The sequence below is a fragment of the Gavia stellata genome, chromosome 2 (assembly GCF_030936135.1).
Source record: "Gavia stellata isolate bGavSte3 chromosome 2, bGavSte3.hap2, whole genome shotgun sequence".
In the NCBI taxonomy this organism is placed as follows: domain Eukaryota; kingdom Metazoa; phylum Chordata; class Aves; order Gaviiformes; family Gaviidae; genus Gavia; species Gavia stellata.
Window position 1 is genome coordinate 44,831,564 of NC_082595.1, and position 15,640 is coordinate 44,847,203.

Consider the following 15,640-nt stretch of genomic DNA (forward strand, 5'->3'; position numbering starts at 1 on the left):
AAGGCATGAAGCAAACTGCTGAACGATCAAATTGTAAGAATTGGGGCTGGCAGGGGGTGGGGTTTATGGCCATTTAAGACTCAAAACAAGCAACAAAGTGTTTCAAGAGCAGATCAAACTGATGTCCTTTCTTGAAAGAGTAACTGTCTTTGTGGAAAAGAAGAAACAAGATGTGCTAAATTTTGACTGTAATAGAACTCTTGATACTGTCCTGCATAGGATTCTTTCTATCTAAATTCTGGAAATAAAGTCTAGATGAGATTTCCACAAAGTCAATGAGCAACTTTCTGGAAAGACACTTTACTGGCAAACAGTAAGTGATTAAGTAAGATCTTGCAGAGACTGATTGTGGGCTCAAGAAAAAGGGAATATGCTTAACTCTGAAGTTGATGGTGAGTTGGGGCAGTTTGCAAGCACTTGGCTCAATTTATTTTTTTTTTTTAATTTTTTTTCTTTTTTATATGCTCTAAATAGTCGTAGTAAATTTAGGGGACAAATATAAAATTCATGATTGCCAATGGAAATCAAATACTAACAAAAAGGGGGCTCAGTATTGAATGGTACAGTAAAAACGGACTGATAGAGTAGAAGGGGACTTGAGTATTATCCACAAACAGATTGAATCAGCATTGTGTTATCATGACAAAAAGGGGAAATACTTCTTGGAATGCATTAGCAAAAGACTCATTACATAAACCAGAAGTGACATACTGCAATACCTGGTGATAATGAGAGCTCAGTTCATTGTCCAGTTTTTGACACCGTGTGTGGAAACTCAAGAGGAAGGCAGCAAAACAGAGAAGTCTAGAAAACATGACCTATGAGAAATATATGTGTTTGGCCTGAGAGAGGGAAGGAGTATAGGTCTTAAAATACTCCAGTATTTTTTCATATAAGATAATAGAACAAAAGCAACTAGATGCATGAGGCTTGTGTAATGCAAAATCACTGAAGATGATGTAGGGTTATTTGCTATCAAAGTGCTATGATCTCAGTCAAATGAAGCAGGACCTCTTTTTTTTTTTCCTAAATGGGAAATTAAACTTGCTGATGTAGTATTTTTTACTTCGATTATAACTTTCATGAAAACTGAAAAGTCATTTTATCCAGGGCAACCCCAATGGTAGTTGCATCCTTTTCATGATGCATATAAGCTTGTCCTCTCTGATCACACAAAATACTATATTGAGAGGGGCTGTTTCTATGGGAATGTGAAAACTGGGAGCAGCCTTATTTTGTAACCTCTTTACAGTTATGATATGTGTCTCTTGTAGTTAGTTTAGTGTGTGGTCACCCCAAGTGGAAAAATGTTTATAGGATAATAAACTTCTAAATATGAATGCTTAAAAGGATAACCAAACCCAGCAGAATGGGTTTCACAGGTGGGAAAGCGTTTGTCCATTTGATGCATTCAAGATTGACAATTCTTCCACAATATTGATGTTTTTTGCATTGGATAGGTGATGCAGATAAATAAAAAGATGATCATGGTAATTTATCCTTCCAGCCTTTAAAAGGCCCATCTATAGCAAGAAAATGCTTTGAATTTTTCTTCAGGGTAACTGTCTTACTCATGTTAACTTCCTAATTTATTCTGTACAAGCAGCTCAGGCCACTTCGCAGTTTCTGTTTGCTTTCTTTTGCCTTTTCAAAAGCCCCGAACTCAGTATATTAGTTACACCAGCACACCATCTCTGGAAGTTGTTTTTGTCTTGGCTTTCTAATTTTCACTGATGCTCAAGATTACATTTGAGACTTCTCCACAGTTCCGTGCCTGTCTTTTCATTTGTTTTGAAATGCATCATTTCATTTCCTTAGAGCCTTATAAGATTAAACATGTGCCACAGCACAGGCATTTCATAGAATTGACAATAGCCTGAACAAATACATACTGCTTGTGGGTACAATGTGGGTATGTTTTCCTTTCTCTCCAAAGGTGGGATACTAACTTGATAGTCTAATAGTCATACCTGATATTGCATGCTTTAAACAACAATCTTAAAATAAATTTAGTGAAATTACTTTGTGCATCAGGTAAGTCTTTCAGAAAGCTCTTACTCTCTATGCTCCTTTCCCTCAGCAAATCACTAAAGATTACATTTCTTTCTGGGAGTGAGAATACCTTTCACATAAAGTTTTAGACCTCAAGAAGATGACGCAAGTCTACTCTTAAGAAAATAATACATAGTTTTTTCTGAAATCGAGGCAGTAAGTATTTTACCTGAAGTCAGGAGCAATATTTGGTTGGTATTTCTTGTTGGCTATCAGATGAAGAATTATCTGAAGAATGCAATTAGCTGCTGGTTTCAGACTAAGCCATGTTCCTAGTATTGTTTGTCCCTGAGATTACTGTCTGGAAACAAGAAAAAGTTGTTTAAGTTCTTTTCCCTAAAAAAAAATATAAATTACTCCCCTTGTAGCCCACTGTTGTTAAGCATGTAGCTTGGATTTAAGTGGTTAAACACAGGAAGACATTTCTTATAGGAGGTTTGCGGTTTTGCAGAGGTTTTTTGGGGGGAGGGTTGGTTTTATTTGTTCTTCAGATGTTATAGGTCATACATAAAGATTTTTTTCATTGCATTATCTGTTTTTCTAGCAGGAAACATTACAACTACTTCAGTTTACTAACTTTTCTAATGATATTGTTTGAAGATTGAAATTATGACCCTTTAAAGTTGATGGCAAACCTTGCATAATATGGTTGTTAAGTTTGTGTAGAGACAACATGGAGAGACCTTCTAGAGACTGTTTTTCCTAGGATCTTAGGAAAATTGACCAAAAAAGCAAATGCTTGATTGAGCAAGAGAATCCTGGTGATATGTATACAAAATTCCAGCCTCTGTGTCTCATGTAAACAGCACCTCCCATTTGGTTTCAGCATAGTAATTTGAGAGATCTAAGTGGAGTTTTCTGTCACATTAGAAGGTTGCTAGACTGCGCTGTATCTCTATTAAATACTTGGAGTGACTTTCTTGCAGCAGTTCAGGTACCTTGGTCCTGCAAGGATATGGATTGTATGTTTGGGGTTTTTGTAATAGGGTAATAAAAATGCTGGAGCCCCATCTAGTGCATGAACATTTAACACTGCTAGAGAAGTTATAAAATGTGTCAGAGCAGAGAGGGTGGAAGGCAATCCCATTAGTGGGAAAATTTTAACCTTTTTGTAAAATAACTTGCATTACTACATCAGTAACGGATTGGAAGAGAAAAATGTAAAAAGTAATGGTCAAATGGAGGTTAATTTGGGGAAGATGATTCTGTAAAGGTTAATCTTATTATGCCTTAAAGGGACTGCATATATTAAAAGATATAAAGATACTGAAAGATTTAACTGTGTTAGAACCCAAGTATGAGCAGTCCCGTTGAAGTCTGAAAAATCACTGTGAGACCAGGACACGTTTAGCACATTTAGGTTAGATAAATCTGATTAAATCCAAGCACATTTGACTTTGCCTTGTTGCTTGTTTCCAGAAAAAAATTGTTAATAAACAGAAAGACTGGGACTTTCAGGTTTGATTATGCAATTTAAGATTGTGGGTAAAATCCTGACTCCATGGAAAGTCAGCACGACTGATTTCATTAATTTCATTTGCATTAGCTTTCACCCTTGGATTTTGAGATTAATTTTCCTTAGAGAGCTAGGATTTGCTGTCCCTGTGAACTTGAACTTCCCTGCAAAGGTTTGGAAGGAAATCCTCTTAGAAAACCAGTGTTGTAAGTGTAACGGGCTGGCCAGTAGTGTCCCTTCTCCACCAGAGAAGAGGGAAGTTGCCTTTGAGATTCTGCTAGAGCCCATTTTAAAATAAAATGGATACAGTGCACTTTTTTAACTTTTTGAAAGGTGGGGAAATACTGGTTTTAGTCAGTGTGCATTTTTTAATGCATAAATGTTTCATTAGAAAAATGAGTGTTTTTCTTTTGAACAATTCACCTGGACTGATTTAAGTAATTTTCTTTCAATGATTATGTACATATTCAGGAATAATAAGATTTTGTAAAAGAAAAAAACGTGAAATATTAGTGTTACTTTAGAAAATTCAATGCGTCAGCATTTCTAGCAGTGTAGAAAGCTACAGCTGTATAAAATTCAGGCTTCATTACTATTTTTGACAATTATGCACCTGAATTTGAGTATGAGTATCAAATGGAAATAATTGGTTTATTAATGAACATGTTATGCATGCACATGTTAAATGCTTTATTGGTTAAAAAGCTAATTAGGGCTAATGACCTGCATTTTTGTTCACAGTTTAAGTCTATCTTGACCAAACTATGGTCAGAAATGGGCATAACTGTGTTTTGTAAGGCCCATGAATTTATAGGAGGACAAGCCTGCTGGTGGTGATGTCACCGAAAGTACAGTGTATTAAAATATATTTATCTTTTTCAATGATTCTAACTAAAATCAGCTACAAGGGATTTTTAATAACAAAAACTTCCTGTGGTGTTTTTCTCCCCTAAAAAATATTGTCTTATGTAGATCTATACTAGTACAACAAGTTACTTACTTCAGCATTTCATGCAGCCTGTGATAACTTGTTCTACAGAAAAGAAGTTTTCATTGTAAATATGGAAGCTTTTTTAATGTAATCTCTGAATTATAAGAAATCATTCCCTGTTTTCTGGATTTAGGAATCATCCATGTCTCTGTAAAGCTTTAAATAGTATAAGCATAGTTGTGCTGTGCCCTCAAAAGAACATCTTTTCAGCTTAGTTCTGAATTAGAATGCAAAAATCAAAAATTACTTAACTCAAACTGATGTGTCATGAGGACAAATAAACTGTTATGCAAGGAAGTAGAAAAAATTTTTTACTATAACCTGAAGAAATTAAATTATTTCTGTTGACCTCATCAAATTCTTGTATCTGCTAGAGTGCTTTAAAATCACAATCATTCAATTAATGAGTTTCTTTTAAACAACATACCTGTAAAAACAAAACAAATAGAAAATTAAGATAATGTCCATATTGCACATTAAACAACTTTTATTGTCTAGTTGTGCTTCAGCATGTAAATACACTAGTAGCTTGTAATGCAATAATTAATAAAAAATACTGTGTCAAGTAGTATTGGCCTTGAGGTCAAAATCGGTATTATTGATTGTTATGGGAGCCACACAGTAATCCATACTTCCACGTGCAGATCATAGGACCTTGCCTAGCATCCCAGGAACGTTGCAGGGGTTGGTTTAGATCCAACACAAGCAAATGTCTGCACCTCATCATGGTCTAGTAGGCTGCTTCTAAGCTGCTGTTTCTTCAGTGTTCACCACTTCATTCTCATAAGGGGTGCTTAGGAGCTTCACACCCTGATTTCGTCATTCTTAGCTATTGCTCCCCTCCTTCCGCCTTCTTCTCCAAGAGAGTTTCCTGAAGTCTGTTTGTTTCAGTGGTCAAGTTTACAGTCCAAAAAATACTTCTGTTGATGCGTATTTATGGAGCAGGTGAGCGTGGTGCAGATGGGAACTTCTTAAGCTAGATTTGCTGCCAAATCTAGCATGTTGTATAATTACACCTTTGCTAGCACAGCTATGCTGTCACTGATTTGAATACCTTGCTAGGTGGGAGGTTTTCTAGTTGCCCCCTTGGCAAATGTGTAGTTTGTAGGCTGTGTAAATACGTCTGCAGACCTGGCAGAAATTGTAATTGTGGGTGAGATTTCTAACAATCTGAGCTCAAATACAAGTCATGGATCATTTTGTAACCTGTCATCCAGCCCCATGCTTGTCCAACATGAAAGTGAGGGGGACAACTTAAAACACAGTTGTGCAGGTGACTGTGACTTCAAAGTGTACTTTCATTCATACATTGGAAAATAATTTATTTTACTTTCCTATTGTTCTTCCTGTTCTGTCTGTCCAAGAGTAATAATTTGTGGGTTTTTCACTTCTGTGGTTTGGTTTGATTGTGATTACACAAAAACAGATAAACTGAGAAAAACGTACCACTTTTACATGTTCAACTTTCAGAGTATAGCTCAGCTTGGGAGCATTTGAAGGACAAAATGGAACTTTAATGATTTAGCTTAATCAGTCGTTTAGTTGCTGGAAAAATGAATGCTGTTGTCCTAAAATAAAACGAAAGCAAGCAAACAAAACCCCCACCACTTGTACCAAATGAGGTAGTTGGAAACTTTTTTTATGCAACAAACAAACTTTAAGATGTGTAAAAGTAACACTGGGCGTAAGATTTCCGAGCTTTGAAACAGCAAGAGCTGAATGTGCATTTAAGAGATGATTGATCTTATTTCTACCATGTGCCAAGCTCTAATGACAGAGCTGCTGTTGCTTAAGTAAATGTGCGGATTCTATACTAGGTTCTAGAATTTCTGCAGCACTTGTAGAGAGAGTATTTGTTATTACAGGAATTCTTAAAAAATTCAGGAAAATCCTAAAGATAACTTGTCCAGGTTTTACCATCCTGCACCAGTAGTCAGAGTTGTCTTTAATGTATTCTCTATGAACTATTAGGGGATATGAGAGTGTAAGAATTTTGAGATCAAGGTAGCGGTCAGCATTCGAGAATTGGGTTTGGGTTTTTTTTTTAATTCAAATTGATTGGCTATGAATGCTATTTGTAATTAATTATCTTTTTGCTATTTTAGGAGAAAGAGAAGGGAAAAAATTGTTTATTTTAAGTGTGTTAATATAAATTTGAAACTTCCTATAAATTGCCATCAAGGACAGTTCTGTGCATACACCATAGCTCATGTGAAAAATTTAATGTGTTGTATTTCCATGTTTAGATATAGCAAATGGTTCCAGTTCAGGAGGATACCGCCCCCCTCCCAGAACAAAAGAAGTCATCATCAATGGACAGACAGTGAAACTAAAATATTGTTTTACTTGCAAGATTTTCCGCCCACCTCGTGCCTCACATTGCAGCCTTTGTGATAACTGCGTAGGTGAGTAAAAAAAAAAAATATGTTCAATTTAGTAGCTTATATATTATTATGAATACTTTTGATATGAAAGAGAAAAGAATCAGTTAGTGACAAGATTACTCTTGAGGTCATTTGCTGTGTTCATCCTTCTTTCCTACAAGCTCTGTTAAATGTTAAGAATTTTAGAGGAGGGAGAAGAGGAGATTTGGCTTAACAGATAGTTGTTGATAATCCGGGTAGGATAGATATTTTCTGATGCATACATCTTTCCTAACCTGCTCCACAAGACAAAGAACACACCCAATTCAAATAGGGCTGCAACAGTATGTGTGATGAACTTCCTAGTACGGAGAGAACCAAGCTTTACGGGACTCTCAGAATTGTTTCCTTCACCAAACTGACTTGAGGCCAAGGAGCTGCTTCTCCAGTTCATTTCAGACTAACTGTATGGTGCTATTCAAATGGTTGGGGCTTGTACTGTGACCAGAATATACACTGTAGGTGATTCTTATCTTTGAACAGTTCTAAGACCAGAAATTTTAAAGTCAGAATCTATCAGAAATTATTGGGCAAGCATGCTGTTTTGAGACTGAGTAGATGATGTCAGGACCTAAGGATATTTTGTAATGCTAGGGGGTTTTTGTCCTCTGAACACCTTGTCTTTTTTCATGACTATTTTCTTTGGAGGGCAGACAAGGTGATTAAGATATGCTTGGATTTAAAAGCAAACCAGAAAAACCCACCAATGAAAGCTGAGTAGTTTTCTAGTTAATTAGATCACATTTAGAGTTTAGTGCAGCTGATTAGCACACTGTTGAGCCTGGATCTTACGCGTTCAAGAAAATAATGTAGAAAGATGTCTCCAGCTGAGAAATGTAATTGCAGCATTCAGCAGTGATAGTTTTAGATATAAAGCAGCCATTGGAAGAATTACAGTTTCATGTTTAGATGTTAATTTAGGGAGTATGCTTACATCACAGTGAAAAGTTTAGCCTTTTGGCCCTATACAATTTACTGGTATCTGTAGATGGTTCCTTCAGTAAATAAGTTTTTCTGACGTGTTAGAATTTTGTAAGTGTTGTAAAAACTATTGAACTTGGCAAGTAGGGATGTTTATGAATTGCAGTTGACGCATTTTCAGAAAAATATTATATAAAATGTGTAACCTGGACAACCTGGACAGTGTTGTGGTATTGCTCAGCAAGCCTGATAATGTGAAAATGCACTTGTTGATCAGTGCAGTAAATAAAAATTAAAGGCTGTTGTCTTTACCAAGAGAGTGCATAAATAACAGCAACTCCCCCACGCACATCCTAAGTGTTTCAGCTTTTTTTAATAAATTGATATGAAGGATTTTTCTGCAGGTTATTCTGTAATCTGATTGTGTCCTTTTCATACTAAATTTGGAAAACCTACTCTGAAACATACAATTAGCGATGGGGGAGAAACAACTTAAACAATCTTTGTTTTTTATGTCTGTGATGAAGCAACAGGTATGAATTATTATGAATGTATATCAGAAAAGAGTCTGAGCAAATGACTCATTTAAGTGATAATTCTATCCAAGAAGGTTAGTCTTTTCTGCTCATAAAGTAGGTATGATCATTGTAATTTTCTCTTGCACATTTTTTGATTCGAAGTTATTTGTTTTAAAGTAATTCCATCCATTTATTGGAATGGATTTGCTGTGGTTTTTCTCCTCAGCGTTTATAATGGGAGTTACAATCAACTATGACTTTTTCAGGGTACGTTGCATAGTATTTTTGTTTCCTGATTAGGTACAGGTATTTGTCATATAAATATTCAGCATCATTGAATGCAAAAAGTGAAATCTACAAGTACATGCAACTAATTTTCTGTGAAAAATAGGTGTCAAGAAAATTGGACTGCTCATGTGTTTGTGGAAAACTAACAGTCTAAGAGCGTACACTTAATCAGAACATGTTATGCAGTTTACCTCCACTCTTTAGTTAGGATTGTCTTTATGATGATGCTTTTTATTTAATTTTAGTTTGTGAATAAATCTTGTAATAGCAATGAGTGTTCTTGTGCCATTATCATTTGCTAGTTCCTTACTGATGTAACTAAACCAATGCAAAAATATTCCTACTTCACAAGCATACAGATATTTAAGTAACTTACGATTGCAACTCACTACAATGTGGCGATGTGTTCATTTTTACCACATAGTTCCTGAAGCTTTTGCTACATAGTTATAAACTAACTACAGACAATATGTGACACAGGCATGGAGTCCTTCTTCAAACCAGCACTCGCTGCTCAGAAAAAAGAGTACTTTTACCTAAATGTGTTTTATGATACTGGGCAAATGAATGCAGTGTGACAGAGAGATTCTTTCATTCTGTATTTTCTATTGATGCTTTTCATTTTGTAAGGAATTTGTAGCAGCATTTTAAATATGTAAGTACATACAAAAATTTATTCATCGTTGTTTTTTTCCCCCTTTTGAATTAAACCTAACTTTCTAGTTGTCTAGTAAGCATATCTGTTACTTGATCTTGTTTCTGATTTTCATTTCATCACTAAATTTTTTTGTAAATGGATACATAGTATATTTAGATAAAAATATGAAGAAGTAGCTTTAAAAAACCCCCCAAAATATTGAGTTCTACCCATAGTAATACTTCAAACTCCTTTAGCTTTACAAACTCCTTTATTTTCGTGGTAGTATCCAGAAAAATCTGGATTTTCATATAAACACGTTCTGTTGCATTTATGTAATGCCTTCAAAAATTTGGTTGCCCTGAAGCAAATATCTTGGATGTATTTCAGACTTACTTTCTTTAACTGCCTTTGTGAATGGCAGTGGAAGTTAGCCCCTCATTGTATACCATTATGTTGCTTTAAAATTATAAATTAATTTAAAATAATGTACACATAAACACACGAGATAGACTTAAAAAAAAAAAACAACAAACACAGCAGACATAAACTCTGATCATAAATTCAAGCTAGTTATTGCTGGGATTTGACAAGAGATTTTTATTTGACTAACAAGAAACACTGAATAATGATTAGCAAGCAGTAAAGCAACTTAGTCCAATAATCTAAATGTCTAAAGCCTTCCTTGCATTCACATGCCACAGTTTTACTTATCAAGTGAAGTAACTGATTTAGACTAAGGCAAAAAACCAGCATGGTGGAAGAGGAGATCCACCATTTATATTAATCTAAGAGAACATGGCCTTTTTATTTGTTTAAAAACCTGTATATTGTAAATTTGTGTGCGATTGATGGATAAAGATAGCTTCTCTTCTTCAGTTCCACTGTATTTCTTTCAACACATGATTTTATTTTTTTTGCCACAGAGGATGCAAAGCTCAAATTTTTTAAATTGGATGTCACAATTTAACTTTGAAACATTTAGTTCGATTTTTCAGAGATCGCTGATGAACATGACAATGGCATACTAAGTCAGGTCAAAGTTTTTGTTCGTGCAGTAGCCTGTTTTCCGCCATGGCCAGAGTGGATCCCTCGGGAAGAACAGGAGAAGAGGGAAAGTGTGCAGGGATGCTTCCCGCTGAATATTCTCACACACTGAGAAGTTTTCAGCATAGGCCTTCTTGAACCCTGGGGGGGGGGGGGGGGTTATCACTTTCTTTTCAGTAGCTCTTGATGGATCCTAGTTAGCTTCTTTGTACCTAATACAAACTTTTTGAGATGGGGAACCAGGATGCCAGTAGTGCTGAAGCCGCATGTACCATACTGGCATTTTCTACTGATGTTTCTGTTTTCTGTAGGAGATAGGATTCCTCTCACTTGTAAGTCTGACTGTTTTTCTATAGACTCTAAACATGTGTCAAAGTGTCAAGATTTTGACAGAAATTTTGACAGGAAATATGCCCTATTAGAAGCCAATAGACACCCCCTTTCTGGTTAAATCATTGCTTCTCTAAAGCGCTTCTCCCAGGCAATTATAGGCATCATCTTTTGGTTTTTGGTCTTGACCGGACTACATTAATTTATTGTTTCAGAAATACAAGGTGTTATGTACCCAGCAGTATGCCAAACAGCAGAATTTTAATAAAATAATTGTTTTTAAAAGTAGTTTCCCAGATTAGGCACCAGTGTTTTGAATTTATTTTCTTAAAATGGGGAATTAATTTTTAAACCACATGTAACATATAACACACGCAGTGTAAGACAAAGAGTGAGAATTACCAGTGTCTTCGGGGAGAAGCTCTTCCCTGTAGTCACTCCAGATACCACCATCTTCTAGCCTGGAGAACACAAATTATTTCAAAAACAGGCTGAGAGGTGGCATTGGAACAGTTTGGTTTTTATAATACCAACACTGTGTCTGAGAGTAATTTTCCCAGGACTTCGTGGTCCTTTATAATCAGTGTGTATTTACTTGATATAAGGACTTTGTTTTGCTTGGTTTTAATTCCATTCTGTAGCACTCTTCCTTCATTACCTTATTATCTCCCTTCTTGCTTTAAGTTCCTTTTCATGACCTTTGCCAATTTCTTCCCTTACATTTCCTGCAATGAAGAGAGTACAATTTTCACTTCATTTTGGGGTCTGATTTTTGAACCTGTTAAACCTTAGCTCTGGGTCTCTTGATGTGACTCTTTAGCTGAACAGTTAAAACTATAAAGTTGACTGTTACGTCTTTTTTTTTTTCTTATATATTTTTTCCCAGTTTTTACATGTGAGAAATGGCTTTGGCTCTTCTTGTTTGTGCTACCTTTTTAGGGCACCCAAAAAGCTGCCAAACGGAGTACATACCAGCACTTACAGAAGTGAGATATTATTTGTTTATGATTGTGCCATCTGTGCAATAGATACACTTTAGAAGTTCAGGGAGCGTGGCCTGTGTGTCAAAGAGTTTTTAAGTCTAAGCCAAAGCACTGGGAAATACATCAGAAAGTCTCTTCAAAAAAGATAATAGTGTTATAGGTTACTTCAGAGAGAGGTTGCAGCTTATGTATTGGTCTGCATATAAAAAAAGCAGAGATGATCACAGTACCCAACTGTGTAAAAGATGTTGTAAACGTCAGATGTCAGAGTAAAAATTAAATAGAGAAATTAGCAGGAAAAAATAATAAAAAAAAAAATATTAGGAACCTAAGCAATTAAACAAATATTTACATTTGGTGCAGTAACAATTTGAAAGATGGTTAGGAATTCAAAGGCAGATACAAGGCACCAACAGAAGTGTGTTAAAAAAAAAAAAAAATGTGCTTTCATGTAGAAAAGAGAGGAACAAAGCCGTGAACTTTGTGGATGCTGATACCTGGTAAGGATACCACACTTCCCCTACGGACGAGTTGGGGTTTGTAACTCTCCTCCACGGTTGGGTGTGTCTCTGGCACTTTTTTGGTTCACAATGTGTGAAGGTATTGTATTGACAAGAATAGGAATGTAAGATTGTTAAGCAATGAGGTCCTTTGCTGTGCACTCTTCGTACCTATCAAAAAGCAGTCATTCTAAACTGCCGCTGCTGCTTTTGAAAATGTCACCATTAATGTGCATGCAAAGGGGTTTGTTGTTAATTAGTCAACATTTATTATCAGAGGTAGCAGTGAAGTGAGGTATGTGACAATATAGTTTAATTACTATGAGCTATCCTAGGACAATGGCTGGATGTTTTCCTAATGAATCAATTGCTGTTTTTATTTTAAAAATTAAGCATGTTTACTTTCTTTTTGTGAATAACATTAGTCTGCCACTACTGAAGTTGACATTGCAACTGATTTTCTTAAAAAAACCCACCCAAATAGCTTAGCTGTCTGGGACAGTATTTAAACAATTGAGAGTGAAATATTTGTTGAGTAGCCCTTATGTTTCTGTTTGTGTTTCTGATTGACTGTTTGTTGTAGATATTCATGTACATTATTAATTTATTTCATTAATAGAGGCCCATCTTTCCCAATGTTATATTGCTCTTTCAGTTTGCATCACCTTGTAGAAATTAGTATAGTGTCCAGAATGTCATCTGAAGTAAACCTTTGGTGTTTCCCCAATGTAAACTTGAGGCTAGAAGGCTCTTTCTGTTCTGTTTGGTTTTCTTGGGGTGTTTTGATTTGGGATCAGAGTACAAAAGTACTGAAGCTTGGTGATTTAAAGGATCCATTGTGCATTGTCCATAACAGATGTTCTAAAATAACATCACCATGCATATAAATGTAACTTGCAATCGGTCTTTTGTTATTCACCATTTTTTTCCGTATAAATTTCTACTCTGATTTCATTCCACAAAAGTAACAGCAAAGCCATTGTCAGAGGAATGACTGTCACACAGGTGAATGTTGTGTAAGTTAAATTGATCCATATATTTGCTTGTTGCCAACTGATGGCAAGTTCCATCAGTGTTTTTGTTAAAAATTATTAAATGAACAATTTTCTTGACTGTAAAGGACTTAATGTCACAGTTATATTTGCTTTTGTGCATGCATACATGACTCTCAGCAGGCTGTTGGGATTGAACTGCTGTATCTTAGAAGAAAATAAATACTTTTTGTAATAAAAAGTATTCCTTATATGGACTTTTAAAAACCTCATTTGTTTTTCTAAACATTTCAAGAGCAACCAAATTCTGAAAGTACCATTTGTCATACAAAATATCAAGTCAATAAACCTGAATAGATATGGTCATATCATGACATCATAGTCCTACAAAAAGCTGTAATTGTCATCATTATAAATACGTACAGATGTGTCGGTATCTCTACATAATTGCTCTGTGTGCGCCAATGACAATGGAATTTGTAGTCCTATGTTGTACTGCTACTATCAAAAGTAATTTTGAGTAATGCTGGCCCAACTGGTTGACTCATAATGTGATTTTTTTTTTTGATGCAAGATTTGAATAGCAGGCTGTTGACTCTTCCCAGTCCTGGGATGCATGTTTGTGTGTGTTAAATAAAGACGGTAACATTCGGTGAATGCCTTAGGTTTGTAACTTTGCCCCATAACGCTTTACTTGAATGGGATGGAAGAACTAGCAAGTGAATTCTAACTTATGCTCATTGGAATCTCCTAGTAATGGGACCTAGATATTTTTGCACCTGTAGGCTTTTTGTCTTTGAGACCTGCCTTCACATTAAGCTTTAGAAAATGTATGTTGGCATGCAGTGATCCAGTTGAGCAAAGGAAAAAGTAAGCAGTTCATAAATAATAATAATAAATGTTTCTGAGATCACAGTGTGAACAGATGAGAAAAGCTGCAAACTGAAGGGCCAAGCTGGCCTACAAATGTTCCATGTAAAAATGCTGTTTTGTTCCTTGTAAATTATAAAGCTTTTGTTAAATGTTTTGAAAGAGGAAGGAAAGCATTGGGGTCATTTTGTATGTGTTTTCCTGGAGCGTAGTGGTTGAAAAATGGAAGCTGAACACTTAAGGATTTAAGAGTCTACATGGTGTGCTGTGGAAAAGTAGAGATTTGACTCTCTGGTTCTGAGCAGCAAGGAACATGCTTCAGTGTGGCTTCTGAAGGAGACACTCTCCATCTGTAAGACCATTGCTTATTGAAATGGGAAATGTTGCCGGGTTTGTTTTTATCTGAGATATCCAGCAGTTAATGTTTCTTAAGCAAGTTTTCAAATGTAAATGTTTCAGGGAAGGTAAAAATAGAGAGAAATGACTGAAGTATCATGTAACTTTTATGTTCTTCTGTCATCCAGTTAGCATATGTTAATAGGTGAGTGTTTATGAGACCACTGAGTCATGCTGACAGCTTGCTGCTTCCAAAGGGACGGTATCTGAACTTCATCCTCTTTTTTTTCCCCACTTGTGTGATTCTCTCCTTTGTGCCTGTTCACATAGCCCTTAGTAACACACAGCCATTGGTAAGTGAGTTTTTCTCACTAAGCAATGAACAAAAATTCCATTTTTTCTTTCCTGCCAATTCAGGGAACTGACCTGACTCATCAGCAGCTTAGACAATGAAAGAAGGAAGCAGGATGAAGTGGCTGGAAAGGCAGCATCTGACTATCTCTTTCACTGCTACTAAGCTTTTAGATTGGCTCGGTTATCTTGTGAAGCCTCACCCTTAGGATTTGGTTATGGGGGTGCTGGCTATCCTCAGAAGTTATTATCCAAATTTGAAATTGCTGATCACTTGGGAAAGACTAGTAAAATAAAGTCACTGTTGCAGGTTTACTGACAGCTCTTGAGGTTTCTTACCTCTTTGGTTTTCTGTGCTCTTTATAGCAGCATTTTTAGTCTCCATTTACCCATCTCCTCTTTTCATTGACACTTCACCTTATAAACTGTTCACACATTTTTTCAGTCTTTTTTGTTTGCTTCGGCTTTTGTTCTCAGACCCTGAAAAATTAATCTAAACTGGATTTCTCCTGCAGTCCTGATAAGTGTTAGTCTGTAGTAAGGTTGGTGTTACAGCTAAGCTGAATTAATACTTAGCTGCATCTGAAAGGGTCATTTCATCCCTTCTCTGGCAGTGTGTTCTCACTGCTTCACTTGGGCCGGCTTTGGTGTTTGATACTGTGATGAGCTGGTCTGGGGAGCTAGGCAACAGAAAATTAACCATAGTTTTAAGTTCATCTAGCTCTGTCAACCAGTTCCCCACAGGGTAAAATGACCACTAGACTTGGCCCGAGGATGGAGAGCCATGAGCACACAGGCAAGAGATTGTTCACAGGACTGCTAAAAGGGGAGAAGCTGGGCCATCTGTTTTAGTTCTCAATTAGGTAGATATGACTGTAATGTCATACCACATCCTGAAGGCAAATACCTTGCTGCTTTTGCTTAAAATTGAGTGCAGGAGGATGA

At 36.1% G+C, this 15,640-nt stretch overlaps 1 protein-coding gene across 4 annotated transcripts in view; it reads left to right on the forward strand.

Annotated features, from left to right (window-relative positions):
• ZDHHC14 (zinc finger DHHC-type palmitoyltransferase 14) overlaps window positions 1-15,640 on the forward strand; it is a 110,768-nt gene that overhangs the window by 67,771 nt on the left and 27,357 nt on the right. For all 4 annotated transcript variants that reach the window (XM_059829872.1, XM_059829887.1, XM_059829879.1 and 1 more), the window contains exon 3: window positions 6,746-6,904. In XM_059829872.1, coding sequence (XP_059685855.1) covers window positions 6,746-6,904 — 159 coding nt within the window. The remainder of the gene's footprint in view (window positions 1-6,745; window positions 6,905-15,640) is intronic.